Here is a 19,689-nt window from a genome sequence, read left to right on the forward strand (position 1 = left end):
GTCCAAAAAAGAAACCGAGTCATATATATATCGCCAGACCCAGCCGTGCCGCATCCCCGCCTGACCCAGCCGCGTTAGACTCAGGCGCTAACTACCAGTAGTAGTAGTTTGCATGAGTCGTAAACTTACGTTACATGCAGTTTCATACACGCGCACAAAACTGAAAGATGTTGGGATTTCTTCTTTTACGTTTGCATGGGACGTAAGTTTACGTTGCATGCAGCTGCATACGACGATCGACTTGCTGGGAGCTTGTGAACTTACGTTTGCATGCTGCGTAAGTTTATGTTACATGCACCTTCTTATGTTGAGATTCTGTATATTGGGATTTTGTATGGAGTATATTTCTTGTGTTGCTCTTGCTTCTGTATGTGATGCCTAAGTTCTACTTAAGTGAAAGTAAATGGACACAAAGTATACTTTTTCCTTTGGGCGAGAGCTGAGAAGTAACTCAGCACAGTTAACTAATTTCAGGAACAGGTAATGTGATCACTTCACTTTCCAATGCTAACTACACTGAGAGAGCCGTGACAAATTTTCCCAAAAAAAAAGAGCCGTGACAAATTTTCCCTCAAAAAAAAGAGAGCCGTGACAAATTGCAAGAGTTATCTAGGATCCGTCTCCTGAACTTCATATAGATGTTGAAATTTCTTTGCATATAGAACAATTTGTTCGGCAAATGATCTTCCGAGAGGTCTTTTTTGATGAGATTGCAGTGTTTATACTCCATTTTCAACATTCTCTGCTGATGCCTAAGTGAAGGAGTGGTAATATTCTCAAGAAAAAGCCACGTTAATCATGGCATGATCTGCAGATGACCATAGAAAGCTTATATTAATTTCCGGACAAAACATTTATATACCTTTTGCTTAGCATGCAAAAAAAAGGAGTATATCTTAACCAAAAAAGGAGTGTAAGGTTGCTAGCTACTGCCTGCTAATATGTTACCCTGAACAGCAAAATGGCACGGTGATGATATCATTGGTGATCTAATTTATACCAAACTTATAACATAGTTTTTGTGCAAGCATGAGAGACAGATAAACAGATGAACATATTTTCCTCAGATGCAAACAACATTTTCAGAATAAAACATGGTACAGAGGCGTTAAAAAGCTAACCGACCTACACTGGCAGTCATAGAAAATGATTTGCCTGAAAGCTGAGTCATGAGAAGTGCCCAGGTCAATTTGCTCATTTCAAGAGGCAACAACCTGCAAAATATTACTTTGAAGAAAACCGGAAACAAAATTGTGAGAACCATGAATCATAAAACAATATGTCTGGTTTTGCAATCTCTCCTCATCTAGATCCATAATTAGTTTGGATAGATCCATAATTTGTTTGGAACAAGAATTGACCATTTAAACATGGGTTCTAATATGACGGAGGGTTATTCTTTGAGCACATAGACTTCCTGGAATGCAGAGTCATAATATGAAGGGCTACATTGCAAGAGAGAAGCAATCTTGTGTATGTACTATTAACATTTTTATATTGTGCCAGCTAAACACTACTTGTAAGTTATAAAAGTTTATGAAAACAAACATTCTATAGGAATGAAATAGTGGAAGAGATAAGAGCTTGTTGCTTATATTTGTGCTGAGACAAATATTATAATCTTAAAATATGTCCCCCTTCCCCAATCCCAAATTATCACAATTCTGTTTCTGTTGAGCAAGCCAACTAATATCCATTGGGCAAGCCAAGTAACAGGAAAACCTAACGAACTCACATCAGTTCAGCTATTTACCTAATTAACTCACATCATTTCAGCTTTTGATTAACTGGTTTGTGTGTAAATAATAGAGGAATACTGTGACTTTTAGGTGAAAAGCTATCATAAGATTGAAGGAAAAAGCTGAGAGGAAAGTGGGAGAATTAGAACATTAATACATGACCACAAGATGCTTACTTTCAGCCTCGGCTAAAGAAAAGTAGGACGAATACAAATAAGAAAAGAGGATGTGCACTGTTTTCTCTCCCTGTTTACTTTCTCTTCCAGAGGATGTATAGTCCTGAACGTACTTAAAAATTATGCTTCTTACTCTAGTTCAATTGAATTGGTGCAGTGGAGCCTTCTTTAGATGGTTATTAGTGAATTTTACTCCAAATGCACTATTGTCAGTTCACTTATTTTTATGACATGGTATTTGAAATTGTATAGTAATCCAACACTTCATCTGGATACAGCAAGATATAATCTAGATCCTCTTGGGCAATTATCAGATCAACAAATATAGGAAGTAAGCCATATAACAAGCCTTTATCTTTTCATGGCATACATTTTCTTTCTTCATTGATTGAATCACAACCTGGAGCATTTCCATCTGAGCAATTAGGCACAAGGGGATCGAGAAGAGAGTATCACCAGGGAAGGAAGACGATACCTCAAGTCACAGCAGAGCACAAGGAACTTCTGATGGATGAATGGGTTGCCGACAAGCTAAAGCAAGAGAAAATCTCATAGGCGTGTAAAAACCAAGCTCATTTGCCAACTTTTTTTGAGAGACAGCAAGATCATTTGCCAAATAGATAACAAGTTCAGCTGCGATAGCTTCAGTCTGCAAGGCATCAACAGCAAGATCTTTTTTTCCAGTAGCAGCGGCAACAACAATGGATCCATTTCCACCTTGGTAATATCACCCCAGCCTCCTGATTTCATAACGACATCAAAAGAAACTCCAGTGCGCCCTGCTCCCGCTGAAACCGAATCCTGAAGAGAAAAGAAGTGCATATATTATCTTTCAAAATTGTAGATTTCGCACTTCTATTTTAGATCAGTTGACAATTTACATGAAGTCTGACTATATATTATAATACGAATCAAGTCATATGCCTGGTACATAACAAATGAAGCAAGCATTAGCTAGAATCAACATCTCTCTATTCCAATTAAAGCATGCAACCATACATATATACTCTTTCAGCACAGAAGTCAATTCTGATTTTTCTTTTTCTCCTTGCACACACCTCACCTGATTATGCTTTGATATACACCGAGAATTACTTGAATAAGGAGAATTTAAAGCCATCAGAGTGAAACTATAAGTATTAAGGAAATTAAGGATAAACACACCTAGACTTCTTTATTTTGCTTGCAAGCTCAGTATGGTGTTTTAGATAGTTCTTCTGCTGAACTATTTGTCAGACAAAAGAACCAAGTAGTGTGCAATCTGAAACTCAGTTTTGAACCAAGTAGGATTTTCTCTAGGTTAAAAAAGACTCCAAAAATATAGAGGATAGCACACCACTGGAATGTAGGAAAAGCCGTACGGTTAGGCAAATTCCCTGACTATTATTCCCTTCAACAGCGATAGAAAGAAAAAATGAGATAGGCAGCAGTTCATACTGGAATAAACAGAAAGCACCAAAAATGTTGTTTACCTGCAATTGGTTGACTAAGCCGAGAAGGTGAAGGTGATTCTGCCTGAGAAGAGTTAAGGAATCGTGAGGAATAGTATAGCATAAGGATTTCTTTAATCAGCAATGTGAATGCCGGTAAGATAAAACAAACGGCACAGCAAGGCGGTGACCTGCTGGTTTGGAAAATTTCTTTACAACTATAATTCTTTACACCAACAATATGTATATATGAGATGAACCCTCCTGTAAAGGTGCCTAACTGACATTATTCTAATCTAGAGCTACAAGCCTACAAGAAAAAAAAAATCTAGGCTAAGCTGGTAGAGCACTGCATACTGTCATTAGCCAAGAATAAGCTAATTATTTAACATATATTCCAACTTGGCTGTTTCCTACGGGGAAGCACTTCCATTTAACTTGATTTTCTTCAAGGAATACGGAAATAATTATGCAATGTCAGATCCGCTAGAAAGATGGTTATGAGTAGCTCAATTCTCCTTTTGTGACCACCCTCATATGACTAACCAATTAACAGCAGCTTTCGAATTAGTTTCTCAAATCAGTTTTCAATATGTAAACACCAGACAACAAGGGACGAACACCAATCTAGGGACTAATTAAGGACTACTTTGCTGTGAGAAACTTCATTTAGAGATGAGATGAGCATGGTGAACCTGGGTTTCCAAAATCCTGTTCTTTAATTCTGTCTTTCTATCCCTCTTCCCAGGCTCCTGCTTGTGCGGACAGAGCAAACCTGCAACAGGGGTGCTGGCTATCTCCCTGCCATCTCCTTTTTCCCCTCCTTGGTGGACGAGCAACGAGGACACACAGGTTCTGGTGGCTGCGACGGGAGGCAAGATTAGAGTACGGCGGCAGCCGGCAGCGGCACCTAGCAGCAACCAGCGGCGCCGGCAGCTGTAGCAGCAAGCAGCGACGGCGCGAGAAACCCTAGGCGTCGGCAGCAAGAAGGAGTTGAGAAGAAAATTTACAGAAACACAGAGCAAGAAGACGGAGTGGAGAAGAGGAAGATGAGGTGATTTAGAGCACAAAGGGGAAGAGAACGGTACCTCCAACAAGAGCCGCAGCTAGCCATGACAACCCCTCCCTAATCTAGCTCTTCTAAGCTCCATGTCGTCGCTGCAGTTCTGGGAAGACATCGTCGATAGGACGCTGGTTTCCGTCAGCGGTGGACCTTGGGGTGGTGGTAGCCGCCGCCGACTGCGTCTTCCCCAAGCGGCGGCGGCGGCGGCGGCGAGCGTCTGCTCTCGCGCGCCGCCCCTCTCAGCCGCGTTCCCCAACCGCGGCCGCCGCCTAGGCTCGCCGCAATTCCAGCTGCAGCCGCTCGCCAGTCGCTGCCGGAACGCCACCCCGATTCCAACCGAACCACAGGCACGATTTTGGGCTTTTTTTTCGAGGGAAAGGTGGGCTCAGTCAGGGGAAAACCGTCGTTGTAAAAAAAACAAGAGTTACGTCGTGGTTCAGGTGAATTACAACGGGACGGGTTCGATCGGGTGGAGTCCGGCTCGTAAGACTGACCAGGGTGCAGAATAGTTTATATATATATATATATATATATTCATATTCTTGACAACACCAGATTGAATAACAACAAACTCAAACAATGAATTAACAGCGTGCAATCTTTGCATGCAAGTTCTCCGGCAGTCTCCGGCGTCCCACAAATCAGTGCATCAGGGGTGTATTTGATTTATTATTTTCTTATTCATTAAATTTGTACATATAGTACTCCTTCCGATCCAAAATGTATCGGATGGGAGTACTTACTAGCTACACATGATCTATCAAGACAAACAAGTGATCGAGCAAATCACCTTGCAAACATTTTTTTGGGTCTTACGTAGGAACCATCATCTCGCATGACCACAAACAATCAATTAGTTTGATGCAAACATTCTTTGACCAACCTCTAAAACCACATAAAAAAAGTTGTGTGAATCCAAAACATGATATATTTCATACTTAATCTGATTAGTTCATTTTACTTTTCTAGATGTACATTTTTTAAGCTGATCTTCCTTCATAGCGACCAATCTCCGAACTTTATTTGAGTGTATATTTGTAATGAGGTTTATTTGTTCTGTGTTTCTAACAACCAATCATCCTCATGATTTCGTGTGGCCCAATTTTTTTTTTACACTGGTCTAATGACACATACGTGTGACACACATCTATCATTAATTTAGTACTTTTAAAATAATACATCGACACACATATATCTGTGAATCAAAATCTTAAAGATGTTTCCCACACCATGCTAGTTACAAATAATAATCACATTGCGGACTTAATTACTTCCGTTCTAAACAAACACGGAATTCTAGCTAGTAATGTACCGGACGAGGCAGGCATACAGATAAACAGGAAGAAACGCAAGCGTTGATGCACCTATCTTCTCCACGGTATTGCTTAGCTAGTGCGTCTTGTTGATAACGTAACACTTTCTCCTGATCTCTCCCTGAACCCCGGTGAGCACCCCGACGTTCCCCATCTTGACCATGGACTCGCCGAAATCCCTAAAGAACGTGCCATCAAAGTTGCCGGCGGCAGCGACGCGCTGGACGTAACCCTTTGTCGTGTCGTCGTCGAGGAGCGCGGCGTCGGACCGGAAGAGGCCCCTCCGCTTGGCGACGTGGCGGTAATAGCTCGTGTCGAAGGTCTTGTAGCTGCCGGGATCCATCTCCGACAGCGTGGCCGTGTCGTTGACGCTCTTGCACCTGGACTTGAGCTTCTCGGCGTACTCGCTGTCCAGCGACGCGTCGACGACGCGGCCGTAGAGCCGGTCGGCGTAGGACGGGCAGTGCGCCGTGCCGAGCGTGTGCGCGCCGGAGAGCACGGCGAGGTCCTTGACGCCGAGCCCCTTGGAGGCGAAGATCTTGGCGAGGAGTGGGACGTCGCCGAAGGACGGGGGCAGCTCTTTGCTTGCCTCCGCGGCGCTGGACGCCACGCCGTCTCTCCTCCCCAGCGGGACCGTCCAGGTGGGCCCCTTTGCCAGCACGACGGCCTCGCGGGCCATGAGCGCCAGGACGTCGGCGCACGAGACGACGCCGGGGCACGCGGCCTCCAGCTTGGCCTTGACGCGCTCCACGGAGCCGAAGCCTCGCAGGCTCTTGTTGGGCTTCGCGTCCCGCTCTGCCAGGTGCCCCGGCGTTGAGTCCAGGAGGACGGAGGCGTCACAGCCCTGCAAAAAATGTTGCAATGCAAGCGTTGATCAATGGGATCAATTCATTGCAACTTTGCAATCGATCGGGTTACGTGTACGGCTTACCCTGACGAAGCAGTCGTGGAAGTGAAGCCTGAGGAGCGGGCCGGCGAGGCTGGGCGCGGCGGAGATGATCTTCACCGTCTCCTCGCGGACGATCTCCTCCACTTTGGGGCATGTCGCGCTGTAAAACCCAGTCTCCAGCTGAGCGAATGCTGAGCACGAGAGGGCCAGCATGATGCCCAGAGGAACTAGCAGCATTGTGACTACAGAAGACCTATCTCTCGTCATCGATCTCAACTCAATTGCAATCAAAGGTACGTACTTTGAGTACGTAGCTTGATGATGTGTGGTGGCTGTATATACCAGGCGTGGTAAGTGAGAGCAAGATGGATGGATGGAGAAGTCCTTTGCGGTTACCAGTATTTATAGAGGTGCGTACCCTATACTGAATTGAATACGTGTATTGATTGCAGTTACGTATACTAGGTTGTCGTGTGCATTCAGGAATGAGGGCTGTCAGCCATGTGCTAACTTCTTCCAGCCAGCTCAGTACGACTACGCACATATATAATCGCCTCCCTAAACTAACGGAACATACACGCATATTGACGCGCGGCCACAAATGAATAAAGTCAATACAAGCAACATATATACGCGCGAGACGGCACCGACCGACGTACGCAAGTTATTTCAAACACCGTGTGCACAGACCCGCTTTGGGTTGTAACACAAGGCAACGACGGAAACGCATCCCATGTGCATCGTGAATGATTTGGGTGTATGTGTATGCATGGTGGTGGCAGTGACCGAGGCATGCATGTCCTCCGCAGCACCAGCGGCCTGATTGAACGTTGACATTGGCCTTTCTGCGGTGTCGACTTTGGCTCGATCAATTTGAAAGGAATGTTAACCTATAGCTGGAACATGGTCTAGCTAGTTCAATGCTGGGATTAGAAATGGATATGCATACATTACAGTGCCCACATGGGCTGCGCGGCTGCACAGTGCACACCAATTATGCCTTATCCTCCAAAAATCGCGGCGGCGTCAAGATGAGTGGCGTTTGTGGGAGGGAGGTTAATCGAGGTCGTGCTTGTGCAACCCAAGGAGGACCAAGAATTCCCAAGTTTGGAGGAAACAGATTAATCGAATCGAGGTCGCACGGTGTACTAGTATTCCGTGAAATTTCCTAAGATAGAGGACAAGTGGGGTATTCTTTCGCTCGTGAGTGTCACCACGTCATGTATGTTGGGACAGTCTTCTCACACGCAGGCATGAAATTTACTCTTAGTATAATGCCGGCTAAACCTACTATTAACGGCAAAATGGTAAAATGTGTGCACCAAATTAAGTCCCGTCGAGTGACGTGGTGACACTCACGAGCGAACGAATACCCCGCTTGTCCTCTATCTTAGGGAATTCCATGGAATACTAGTACACCGTACTTCCTCGATTTGATTAATGTGACTGAAAATGTGTGATTTTCCGGGCAAATTAGCAAAAGTGATGACTGTGTGAGAAGACTGCCCCAAAATGTCTGGTTTTGTGAAATTTGTTCTTATACTAATATTTTTTTTAACGAAAAATGTAAGGGAGTTCCCTACAGTGCCTTTGAATCTCATGCGTGACGTAGTGTGTGAGGGGCGAGGCACCAAGGTTAACAGAGGCGGAGCTTGTGAAAAACCATCCCTGTGCACCCCTTTAACATCCGCTTAGGTAGGCTAACTTTCTAGAGGGTGGCTATATCTAAGTTGCTTGATTTTTAAGTAGATGAAATCTAAATTGACGAATCCGAATTGTTGGATTAGTATCTATACTCTTTTTCATCACGTGTTTCGAATCTTAAAGCACAAATAATATCCAACGGCTAGAAATCAACTTATTTCTAACTAAAAATTATGCAACTTAGATATAGCAAATCTATATCTAAATACGAGATCACTACTATATGATTTCTATCAACATACAAGCTTGCCACCTGATGAGACCCACCACATACAAATCATGCATGCCACCTCATCAAGTCATGCATGTATATATTTTTTTGAAGCCGTGCATGTTTCATTTACATTTTACATTATTCTATCAGTTAAAACAATGTCACCTCATTAAGTCAATCATGTTTTTTATGGAAAAAGTTTCTCTCTTTTTTATACATCATTTTTTTACATACTTCTTAGATTTTATTGTTTCAAAAGGCCAAATAAGAACACTTTTACATCTTTTCCCAGCTAATTCGAAGATTTGTTTATAAATTTCTTCTAACATGTTTGCGCAGCAACATGCGGTGCACAGGGGTGGAGCTGGGCCTGGTGCTACCTAGGTTGTAGAACCGGTCCAGCAAATATCTAGAAATGACCAAGAATTAAAAAAAATAAGCCCATAATCAATATTTAGACGCAAGTGATATGAACGACTTACCGCTCTGATCATTCACCGAATTTGTAGCATTATAATTTGTTTGTTCGTATGGATGGGGAATTAATTACAATGTAAATTTTTATCGTGTTTTTTTCTATAGGGATACGACTATCGGCCGCGTTGGACTATGGAGATAGGGCAAAGAAGGCATTTGTCATCCATTTTGAAGAGTTTATAGAAGTGGGGATTGATGATATGTCGAACAAAGGAAGAAGCGACATGGACAGGCCCACGTTGGTCCAGCATGGTGCACATGACACAAGATCAAATTTGGTTTGCCTTTTTTTTTGTGAGGGAAAATTTTCGTTTACAAAAAAAATTTATAGAGCCCATTTATAGATGGACAACCCAAATATTTTAGATGGCTATCAAATAACCCACCCAAAACCAGCTTCCGTGCCGAACGGCCCATTGGTGAGGCAGCCCACGCGGAGACAGTCGATCGGTCAGGCGTGAGATCTGATCGATGATCTCGAATTCTCGATCCTCCCACGATCTCTCCAGTACGTGCGACTAGCAGGCCCTGGCGCAACACCGGCGTTACCTAGGGGGTCACTGCTTCCCGATAACTGCTCCAGCCCATCCCGTTTTTTCCTTCCCTTTTATTTTCGCAGCACAACCATCGGTTTTCATCCCCAAAATTTGCTGCGGCTGCTCGCCTTGAAGACTCGTCCTCTATGATGCTGGCGTGCTCCTGTCACACACCCATCCTCTGTTGACCTAACCCGGGTTGAACAGATGAGGTACGTATCTAATTTCCTAATTTGAGGAGTTGAATCAAAGATTATGTTAGCTTTTGATGCGGCCAAGTGGTTCGTGGGATTATGATTGGTTTGTGGTTATGTAGGTGGTTTTAGGAGATATTTTCTGAAATTATGTTTTGATTCCCGTGCGCATGTTTCTTGTTTTAACTAAAACTTATCTAGGCTATTCTGCTTTGCTTTCTTTTCGTCCATAGAACTCCTTCGACACACATGATGTTCGTATTTTTCTCATGGGTTATTTTGGTTTCGAGGAGAAAAGTACCAAGGTCTTGCGCCAACCAGGTTTTTTTCCCATGGGCGAAAAGAATTCAGCTGAAGATATGCATGTTTATTGGGTATATACAGCTATACTACTTACATGATTGATTATTTTCCACCTCCAGCACATAGGCAATGCAAAAAATAAAAGTCAAAGAGAGTACCATGCATGCGAATTGTAGAGATGAATTCTCTCGATTTCCTTTTTCAAAATACCATACCTCATTCAGGAGTTATCACGACATTCTGGTATCTGATGCTAATAAGTTACTCCCTCCTATCCTAAATTGTAGTCGAAATATTACATGTATCTATACGCTTTTTAAAAATAGATACATCCATATTTGGACAAATTTCAGTCAAGAATTTATGATCAGAGAAAGTACAACTCAACCTAATAAGCAATAGCGCAACAAGAAAACTGAGATTGCTTATTTGTAATTAATATAAAACATTTCTTTCGAATCTTATTTCTTTCTAAATAAGTGGTTTATTATTATTTATTTTTAGATGCGCTAATTAATGGTTATCCATATTAAACAAATTTAAACAAAAAAAACTGGTTCTTATATGAATTGGTTATCTAGAAAGATGCAAATATTAAGAAGATCTGAACCTTGTTTGCAAGTCAAGGACAGAGATGTTGATACTTGAGCTAAAGCCTGAGGTGACAAAAACAATACAGAATCAGAGAATGTGGTAGAAACCGCAATCTATCTAATTGCCTAAAGAGGAGCAATTTGGTTTCTTCAAGTGATGTAGTGTTCAAACCATCCTCCTCTCCGACCAAGGTAGCCAACCACCACATTGCACCGCCATGACACAAGGCAAGCCGCCCCGGCCTCAACCAGCACCCAGCAGAAGAGCCACCCACAACCGTCGATGGAGGCAGAGCTCCCACCCTCGCCTTCCGAGCCGCTTGTAAGGAGAAGCCTCGCCGCCGCCATCCAGCCCTGGGGGCTTCGCCCGCAGGCATCCTGCAACGGCAGTAAGGGAAGGAGGCCAGGGAGGGGAGGGGAGGATCGTTGCTGGCAGCGCTAGGGTTACCGTCTCCCTAGCGAGCGGCCCGGGGGCAAGGAGAAGGGGAGAACTGGTTTTGCTAATTCTCGGTAAGACGGTGCAAGATGCTGATAGTGTCGACAACCAAGAAAAAATAGATTGTGATGCTTTATTGAGACAAGACCAACACATTTATGTTGCTTTGAATAACCAAAGTAATGCTGCCAAGAATGCTTCTTGTTCTCGACTAAATGCCTCAATTGATTTTGCTAAGTGTTAACGAGGTAAGTACGGATTGACTTTTCGTGGCCACAATGAGCTTGAGGAGTCTTCCAATAAAGGAAACATTAAAGAAGCAGAGCAAAATCGAGGAGTAGACAAGGTTGTGGGTCATAATGCTCCAGGTAAGTAGCAACTGACATCTGCAAGTGCCATTGAGAAATTCCAAAAAAAAAATCAAATGAAATCTCCGAATGTTAAAAAAAAACAGAAATACCAGGCTGAGCTCCAAGAATCCCTGAGAAATTCTAACAAGATTGTGAAAGCTTCGGAACCAGGACAATTCAAGGAATCATAAAGACCCAAAAATGAGACAGAAGCCATAGATATTTATCTGTATTTGACCCCAAGGCATCTCTTAAATTTTATGTGGCAACAACCAAGTGAACTAAATTAAATTCTGATCAACGTGCCTACATACACGCTCAGGCCTACAAGGGACCAGTCAAAAGAAGTCAAAGGGTTCAAGCCTCCTAGTCATGGTCAAAGATATGAAAGGACTTACAAGAGAGGAAGAAAAGAAAAGAGAAAGATAATTAATTGTGGGCCTTGCATGGGCCTTTTGGAAATGCTAATCCGAAGCCTAGGATGATCCATGTAGGAGGTGGGCGGGATGAGACTTGGAGCATGGCCACACGTCTGTCTTCGTCCTCCTACACATAATTTCTACTAGGAATGACCGATGGTTAAAAATGTTCTATGCCTTTCCCGATGTTGATTGGTAAAAGTATTGGGGTTGGTTTAATATATTTATCGAAATAACTCAATCCTTTTCTGCTAAGACCCGCATAAAAATATGCCGCTGACATGAATAAAGCTAAAGTAACATATTTTTGGTACAACTTCTGACATATTTTATTATCTCATAAATATGATTAATTTTTTTAAAAAAAGATACAAAGATAGCCGTTTCAGGGTAAAATATATACCATTTACTTTAATATTTCAAATTGTTTTATTATGAATTTAAACACTCCGGCGGGTACTCTTTTTTGAGCACCTGGCTTTGCTCATTCACAACTCGATTACATCACATGCCAGCAGATGTAGTCACCATCATAGGTACTCAAGATATTGTGTTTGGAGCGCACAGTGAACTGGTTTTTCTAAAAAGATTGGAAGATCCGGCCAAAGAAATTGATAGCCCTGTTCATTCATTCCCATGGTTCGATCCTTCCCAGTAAAACGCAGCGTGTTCGAATGATGGTCGCTTTTACACGAGAAAGGGCGGAATCACGGGCTTATTCATTAGCTCGTACTTGTGGTGTACTATTTTGTGGCATGTAGCCATGTAGGTAGTGGTTATGACCGATTCAATAGAAAAGAGGGAGAAAGAGAAATATCCGCTTCAATCCAACAACACATTGGTCCTGCATATGCCGCCCCCCTAGGACTACTTCAAACTATAGTAGATGGGACTAAGGTACTTTTAAAAGAGGATATCCTACCATCTCGATGGAATATTCCTTTATTTAGCATTGGACCATTCTGATCTATGGCTGTGTAAATCGGTCGTGCAGATGCTGGGACGCTCACTCTTTTAGGAAAAAAAAATCTTTTAATGTAGATTACCACTGATGGACTGGAATACCCTTTTAAAACTTATTGAAAGAGTGTACCAGAGCACGACTGAAGGAGTATATTTGCATACAAGATACAACATATCATATGTATATCACGGTGGCATCCGCTAGACCCTAATTTCTAGCTAGAGGACGATCTATATCTACCCACATATTGATATGTAGGCATGCCCGCAGGCCCATCAGCAATCCCACCAAGGCACCAACCAACAGAGGCAGAGTCTCTTCGCAATACTTGGCATGCATGTTACAGAGTTCTACAACTTTGTGCACATAATCAATCTGACAATCCTGTTTCTGAATGAATTTAGATCTCATATGTGATGCCAACTTTGAGCAGTTGCCCACGTGGGATGGACAACATCTTCTCTCCTTTCCTCGAGTTTTTCCTCAGGAAGTTGAAGATGTAGTTTACAGCAATCTTCTTAAGGAGGTTGGAATGAGGCTTGGCAACCACTTCAGTTTCCCCGAGTATGTAAACCACACCATTATCCACCTCCCTTTGGATCACCTTTTGATCCTCCTCAATCTTCAACATCTCCTCTAGATTCATCTTGGCCGTCTAGTTTAATTATGTGAAAACAGAGACACGTATATTAGAATCTAGCAACATATATATTGCAGCATAATGATTTGCAACTGATGTAAATTTATCACCTGGAATTGTGCCAGTCGGCTACTCATACCAACTTGATGCATTGTGAGCTCAGAAAAGGATTGGATCGGTGTAAGCATCTCCTCCGCATGAATGCCATGGCCATGCCCTGATGGCTTTTTCTCCCAACGGAAGCTGTCCATCCGAATGCTAGGGTAGCTCGTCTTGAGTGGCTCGGCTGTGCAGTAGAGGCTGAGGTCCCGGACATAGTATTGGAGGTACTCGACAAGCGTGGCAACAAACTCGTTGGCCATCTCGAGGGTGTCCCGGTACCCGTAACGAGCCACACACCGGAACACCATGCTCTCCTTGGGCTCCACCTGCCGGAAGAGGAACCTCTCCGAGACATCGACGTGGGGCACCGGCAGGTGCTTCACGGATATGAAGACGATGACGGAGTGCACGGTGGGGATCTTGTCGATGAGGTGAGGGAATATGGGCGGGATGCCTTGCACCAGCTCCGTGTAGAAGAGGCCCAGCCCCGGGACCTTCTTGAGGTCGTGCCGCTCCAGGAGCTGCTTCACCTCGCTGGGCGACACCGTGTGCTGGAGCTCGTACTTGTACCTCTTCACGTGCACGTAGTGCCACACGATCATGATCACCATGAGAACGGCAGACATGGCCAAGGGGAAGTAGGGCCCCTTGGTGAACTGGTAGAGCACCGCCGACAGGTAGATGCTCTCCGTGGAGAAGAATACGGCGAAGAAGACCACGATCCACCATATGTTTACCTTCCATACTAGCAGCATTACAATTGTCATCAGGAGTGTTGTGATCACCATCACAAGGGCCACACATATTTCTGCACAAAAGTACATGTCGTTTAGCTAGGGACAATATAGTGTGTATCTCCTTAATTGGTGATAATATATGCAGAGAGATCAAGAACATAGAAAACATGTAAGAAAAACTGGGGGTTCCATGTGTTTGGACTTTGGATTCATTTTTTACCATGTGCTTTGGCGATGAAACCAGTTGTCCTGAAGCTTATGGTCACGATACAAGAAGCTAGGCAAAGGAAGAAGTTGACTTCGGGGATGTACAGTTGGCCTGAATAACGCCTTGATGTGTGCAGTATCTTCACCCTTGGGAAACAGCTTAGTGTCTGTAGATGTGACATGGTTGCAAAGGCGCACGACACCATGGCTTGGCTTCCGATGACTGAAGTAGTAAGCCCAAGGACGAACGTTGGCCAGAACAAAGGGCCTGAAAATACAGAGGAGGGTCGAGAGGGCCACCATCTTAGTCTTGAATCTTGATGAATAATTAACTTATAATATAAATTACTGAGATATTTCCTGGATTAATTACATACTTGGAATGGAATTGAAGAAAGCGTTGGGTATGTATTGCATATCCATGTGTTTCCTCAGGTAAGCTGCTTGCCCAATATAAGTGAGCAACACCGATGGGAGCAAGCCAAAGCTAAAGCTCAGCTGAAACATGAAATAGAAGTTATTCAACTCCTCCTTCAAGAGAAGGACACATCAGCATGTGCTGGCTTCACAAACTCAACTCGTATTGATACGTTGATAGTTATAAGATCAAGATGTACACAAGACTTTATATGGTATACCAAGTCATAGTCGAATACAGATCTATCTTCTTTCTTCTCCTTCATACCAAGTCAAGACTCAACACTCAAGAGAAGGACATCAGAAATGAGGCAGTCAAGGTTCATAAAATTTAGGTAAGTATGTATTTATCATAAGAGGCCTCTTAGCATAATTGGGAGTACGTAGTATATATCTTGCATGGTGTTATATCATAGAGCATATAGTTTGCAGTAATATTTATATACTATTTTTGTAGCTAGGTACTATGCACAGTTTTTAAAATATTATACACTATATGTACAGATATTAAGGTATTTCTAGAATATACTAAACTATGTAACTTGTAGTTTTTTCATGTTGTTTTGGAGTATCTTAGAAATAGTATATAAGTAATTAAAATGATAAAGTAGAATACAGGGGAAAATATAATGTTTTTAATATTATAACTGATCTTCATGCTTTACCTGAATTGACTTTATGCTGAAGTATCCTAAATCTGCATAGAGGGCTTCTGTGCCTGCAAAAAACAGAACAACACTTTCCAGTTCAGCAAATGCTGTCTACAACTATACATAGTTTGTTTAATGTCTTCTTCTTGTATGTGCAAATTATTACACAAGGAATAGTTTTTTCATAGCCATGGGTATCATAAGAACTTTAATAATGGAAATACTGTGAATGCAGTATCACATATACTATCATCAAGAAATGCTGATTTGGTGGTGTACCTGTAAAGCAAAGAAGAATTTCACCAAGTGAGACCCATCCTTTTTTCTTGTTCCTTCGGAAATAATCGATGATGTACTTCGGGTTGAATGCTCTAAGGGTGCCGATATCGTACTTGATCAGGTTATAGATCCCAATGCCGCTGATGAGGAGGAGCCACACGACAACAACCGGAGCGAATGTGTACCCAATCTTGTCGGTCCCGAGGTGCTGCACCGCGAAGAACGCAACCAGAATTGCCACTGTGATCCATACTATTTGGTCTGTTCACAAGTAACCAAATCGTTTCAGATAATTTACTGCATACTGAATTATCGATTCTGAGAAATTTTAAAAAATAATTCATAAATGTACTTTAAACTTGGTCAAACTCATTTCGATCTTTCCCTGATTTCTTCAGACTTTGACTGTTATTTTTAGTATAGCTTACTCAGGGTCAACAATAGGCTGGTCCCCATATCCGTATCTCAGACTAGAGCTCATAATAGAAACTTCAAAGAGAAGTTTATGGCAATTAATTGAGATAGTCAACATTTGCAGCTAAGTAGTTTAGACTTAACTGTCATAATTTTAAATTTTCCACAAGTTAAACGCGATCTCTGTGATAGGTGACATGTATATATAATTATGAAAAACAGAGAAGGCTAATACACAGTAGCATTTTAGACATGTGCATGCACATCGTTTATTAATTAGTATATTGCCGGTGGCCATGTTACTTCTCTCACTGCTGACACATTTCCCTAATGACTTCCCAGGTTTGATTGACTACATAAGTGGACTAAGATCTCAACAACTTTATTAGTACTGTTATATGCTGGTCCCGGGAGCACAGTGATTTTGTTTTGTACCTGTTGTGAGATGAGGTGCTCTCAGCCTCAGGCCGTTCACCGCCGAAAGCACTGAAAAGATTTAACAAGCAGGAAAAACAATTAAGATCATCGAGCCGGCCAAAACAACTTAAGTTTGACTGTTAGTTCGTAAGCAACATGCATTGCGTAAAAACTATACTCCGTATATGATCAGGTATATTATATAGAAGATCAGTAGTACCGGAGATGGGAGGGGTTAGCATGCAGTCGCTGATGGCGAGCGCCGTGGCAAAGATGGTGAGGAAGAAGAGCAAAAGCTTTGCTGGTTTGCTCGCCTCCAGCAGGTTCTTCATCCATTGCGCTCTCCTCAGCGTCGCCGACGGCTTCCCATAGTTGTTGTACCTTGACACAAGCTCATCCTCCGCCTGCTGATTCGGTATCAGGGCCACCTTGGCATAGCGCGAGATCAACGAGTACAGAGCGAACGTTCCACCTGAGACATTAATTTTCAACATCAGAAGTATATCAACTACGTACTCCCTCCGTCCCATAATTCTCGTCGTGGTTTTAGTTCAAATTTGAAGGATCGATGGATGTAGGCACCGTCGCCGTCGTCGTTGGCGTGCAGGGCGATGAAGACGATCTTGACCATGGCGAAGAGCAGGAAGCTGTAGATGATGAGGGAGAGGACGCCCAGGACGTCGTCCTCGTGGCGGATGCCGTACTTGAAGGTGTTGGAGTAGACGTAGAGCGGAGACGTGCCCAGGTCGGCGTACAGGATCCCCACGCACTGGAACCCCAGCCGCAGCGTCCTCAACCAGCTATCCTGTAGTATGTATGTACGTATGTACACAAAAAGACTTAGCCACAGTGCATTCCGTTTCAAATTCTGCCTACGTACGATCGTTTTTACAAGTCGATCAGTTTACTATAATTAATCCTGTCTAGAAACTTGTGTGCGTAGTAGTACTACGGAGTAAGGAAGAAGAACAACTTGTCCGGGTTGCCCGAGTCGTGGCGAGCAACGTACGGCAAGTAGCAGCAAATGCTCGTCAACGTCGAACACGTACGGAAATCGGAACGTGCGACTTGCTTGTTCGTGTAGTACCGTTGTTGCTCGGCCACACACGGCTTAGTCTACGTACGACTCCACAGTAGTCCACACACAGCTAAGCCACGCTCCTTGCTTCTCCAACCCACAGCTCGATCCAGGCATCTCCATCGATCGGGCCGTACGTGGGTTTAATTAGAGCACCGCGCTATGGTCCAAAAGTGCCGACTCGGAACTTGGAACACCAGAAACGGCGATGCGGACCCGGCAAAAAAATTTGAGTGTGCGGATGTGTAAGAATATGACCAAATTCACTTGGAATGTGTAAGAATATAACCAAATTCATGAACTGCGGGAGGTGGAAGCCGCGGACGACAAAGATCCAGTATGACACGTTGATCTCGGCCACTGAAGCGGTAGCAAATATATGGTGCCTTTTTTTTAAGAAAAGATATATACAGTGTTGTTTCAGAAATGATCTTGGAAACATTGAGCAGGATTAAGAGGCCTTGAATATGTAGAATGTATGCAAGAGGCAAGAGGAGAAGGTAGAGATATGGATACCTGTCCATGGTGGCCGGCGTGGGCAGGTCTGGTGGCGTCACGGAAGAGAGAGTCCTGCCGCTTGACGTCCACCGGCGGCTCCTCAAGATCGCCGCTGTAGGGCACGATCTCCAGGCTACTTCTTGCGCTAGCCAGCGCCATCTCTCTCTGCAGCCGTGTGCTGAATTTACTTCTTGCTCTCTTCAGCTAGCGTTGTAGCTTTTACAACCTAAATATAAACGCTCACGCCACCTTAGTCTGCCATTTATAAGCAGCCTTGTGTGTGGGTGGCTTACGTCCCTGCAAAGCTCATGCCGCCTTGAGCTGCTTATACTGCCTTTTATAAGCAAAGCGGGCAACCAAGAGCTTCTGTGTTCACTGACTTCTCTTTTCTCAAACATTTCAGCATCAGCCAGCAGCCAGGAAAGTTCAGACGTATCTCTCTTTTTTTATTGAGTAATTCGATGTCGAAAGGCACCCAAAATCAAACTTTTTTTTTCTCGCTGGCTGCTTCTGGTTACTTGCTTGCTGCAACGGTTTACTAGTCACACGTCGATCGTCAATCTTGACTTACTCCACGACTCTTTAATTGCGACTTGAAAGTCGCCAACGCTGTGTATTTTCCGACTTCAGCGTTAGTCCATGTGGCGCTCCATCGTTTGAATCGTGCTCCCACTTGTTTACCCCTCGTTTCCTCTTTGTCATCTGGCCCATTAAATATTGGGGGTACTAGTATCAATCTTTTTCAGTATGTTGTCAGGTTCAACATACTAACTGTATCTTTGGCCTTGTAGGGATTGGATAACCGGAGTTGGTCTATGCCGCCGCGGAGTACTCGTGGCCTGTACGTGCACGGGTCCTTATATCTGCACTGCACATATTGCTGGATTGAAAATTAAACCAGCACTGCCTCAGACTCAGAGTCTGTTAGACTAGAAAATATGTGTAGTTTTGATTGATTGTATACAATTCCAAATGCCCAACTTAATATCGTTTTAGGCGTGTGGCTTTGGTTAAGCGATCGTTTATGCAATGAGCCGAGATGGAAGATATGTCAATGCCCCAAACATTGTTCCGTCAAAACTTGGCATTTTATTTTTATTTTGAAGCAGAGCAGAAAAAACAAAACTTGGCATCTTATACTGTGTGTACTCCATCAAGCTCTAGTTACATGAGACGTGAGTTCAAGTTCTAGCTAAGAGTTTACAAAAAAAAAAAAACTTAGTAGCTAAGACAGAAAAAGAAAGAGGTCGAGGTCTTCCCTTTTTCAAAAAAAGAAACCCTAAAAAAAGAAAAAGGAAACCAAGGGCTGACACAGAGCCATAACTAGGCTGAAAATGACATGCTGCAAAAATTTCAAAGTTTCATGTGAGAACAGAGAAGAGTTCTTCTAGCTTCCTGCAGAGCAGACCTAAACAAAAGAAAAAAGGGCAAGTAAACAACGGCACTCGAC

General features: G+C 43.2%; 2 protein-coding genes and 1 long non-coding RNA gene across 5 annotated transcripts; all 3 read right to left on the reverse strand.

Moving 5' to 3' along the window:
* Positions 1-404: 404 nt before the first annotated feature.
* Positions 405-4,791, reverse strand: LOC104583097. 3 transcript variants are annotated; one of them, XR_001405618.2, is made up of 6 exons: positions 4,434-4,790; positions 4,041-4,314; positions 3,388-3,430; positions 2,391-2,716; positions 1,126-1,227; positions 405-808 (listed from the first exon to the last, which is right to left on the reverse strand). It is a non-coding gene; the product is annotated as an uncharacterized LOC104583097 (long non-coding RNA). The 3 variants fall into 3 exon arrangements; XR_001405617.2 differs by having other exon boundaries at positions 1,126-2,716; positions 4,041-4,207; positions 4,434-4,791; XR_001405616.2 differs by having other exon boundaries at positions 1,126-2,716; positions 4,434-4,791.
* Positions 4,792-5,545: 754 nt separating this feature from the next.
* LOC100824158 (peroxidase 1) lies at positions 5,546-6,982 on the reverse strand. Its single transcript, XM_010234837.3, has 2 exons — positions 6,653-6,982; positions 5,546-6,565 (listed from the first exon to the last, which is right to left on the reverse strand). Exons 1-2 carry the CDS (start codon positions 6,875-6,877, stop codon positions 5,798-5,800), a joined length of 993 nt encoding a protein of 330 aa, XP_010233139.1. The 5' UTR covers positions 6,878-6,982; the 3' UTR covers positions 5,546-5,797.
* A 5,906-nt stretch (positions 6,983-12,888) lies between these two features.
* Positions 12,889-18,557, reverse strand: LOC100823851 (probable potassium transporter 16). The gene is made up of 10 exons (XM_003562296.4): positions 18,258-18,557; positions 17,246-17,468; positions 16,884-17,135; positions 16,682-16,732; positions 15,833-16,093; positions 15,569-15,621; positions 14,864-14,984; positions 14,500-14,754; positions 13,551-14,350; positions 12,889-13,455 (listed from the first exon to the last, which is right to left on the reverse strand). The coding sequence occupies exons 1-10, from the start codon at positions 18,396-18,398 to the stop codon at positions 13,201-13,203; spliced, it is 2,412 nt and encodes an 803-aa protein (XP_003562344.1). The 5' UTR covers positions 18,399-18,557; the 3' UTR covers positions 12,889-13,200.
* Positions 18,558-19,689: the final 1,132 nt, after the last annotated feature.

This window comes from Brachypodium distachyon, chromosome 1 (genome assembly GCF_000005505.3).
Source record: "Brachypodium distachyon strain Bd21 chromosome 1, Brachypodium_distachyon_v3.0, whole genome shotgun sequence".
Lineage (NCBI taxonomy): Eukaryota > Viridiplantae > Streptophyta > Magnoliopsida > Poales > Poaceae > Brachypodium > Brachypodium distachyon.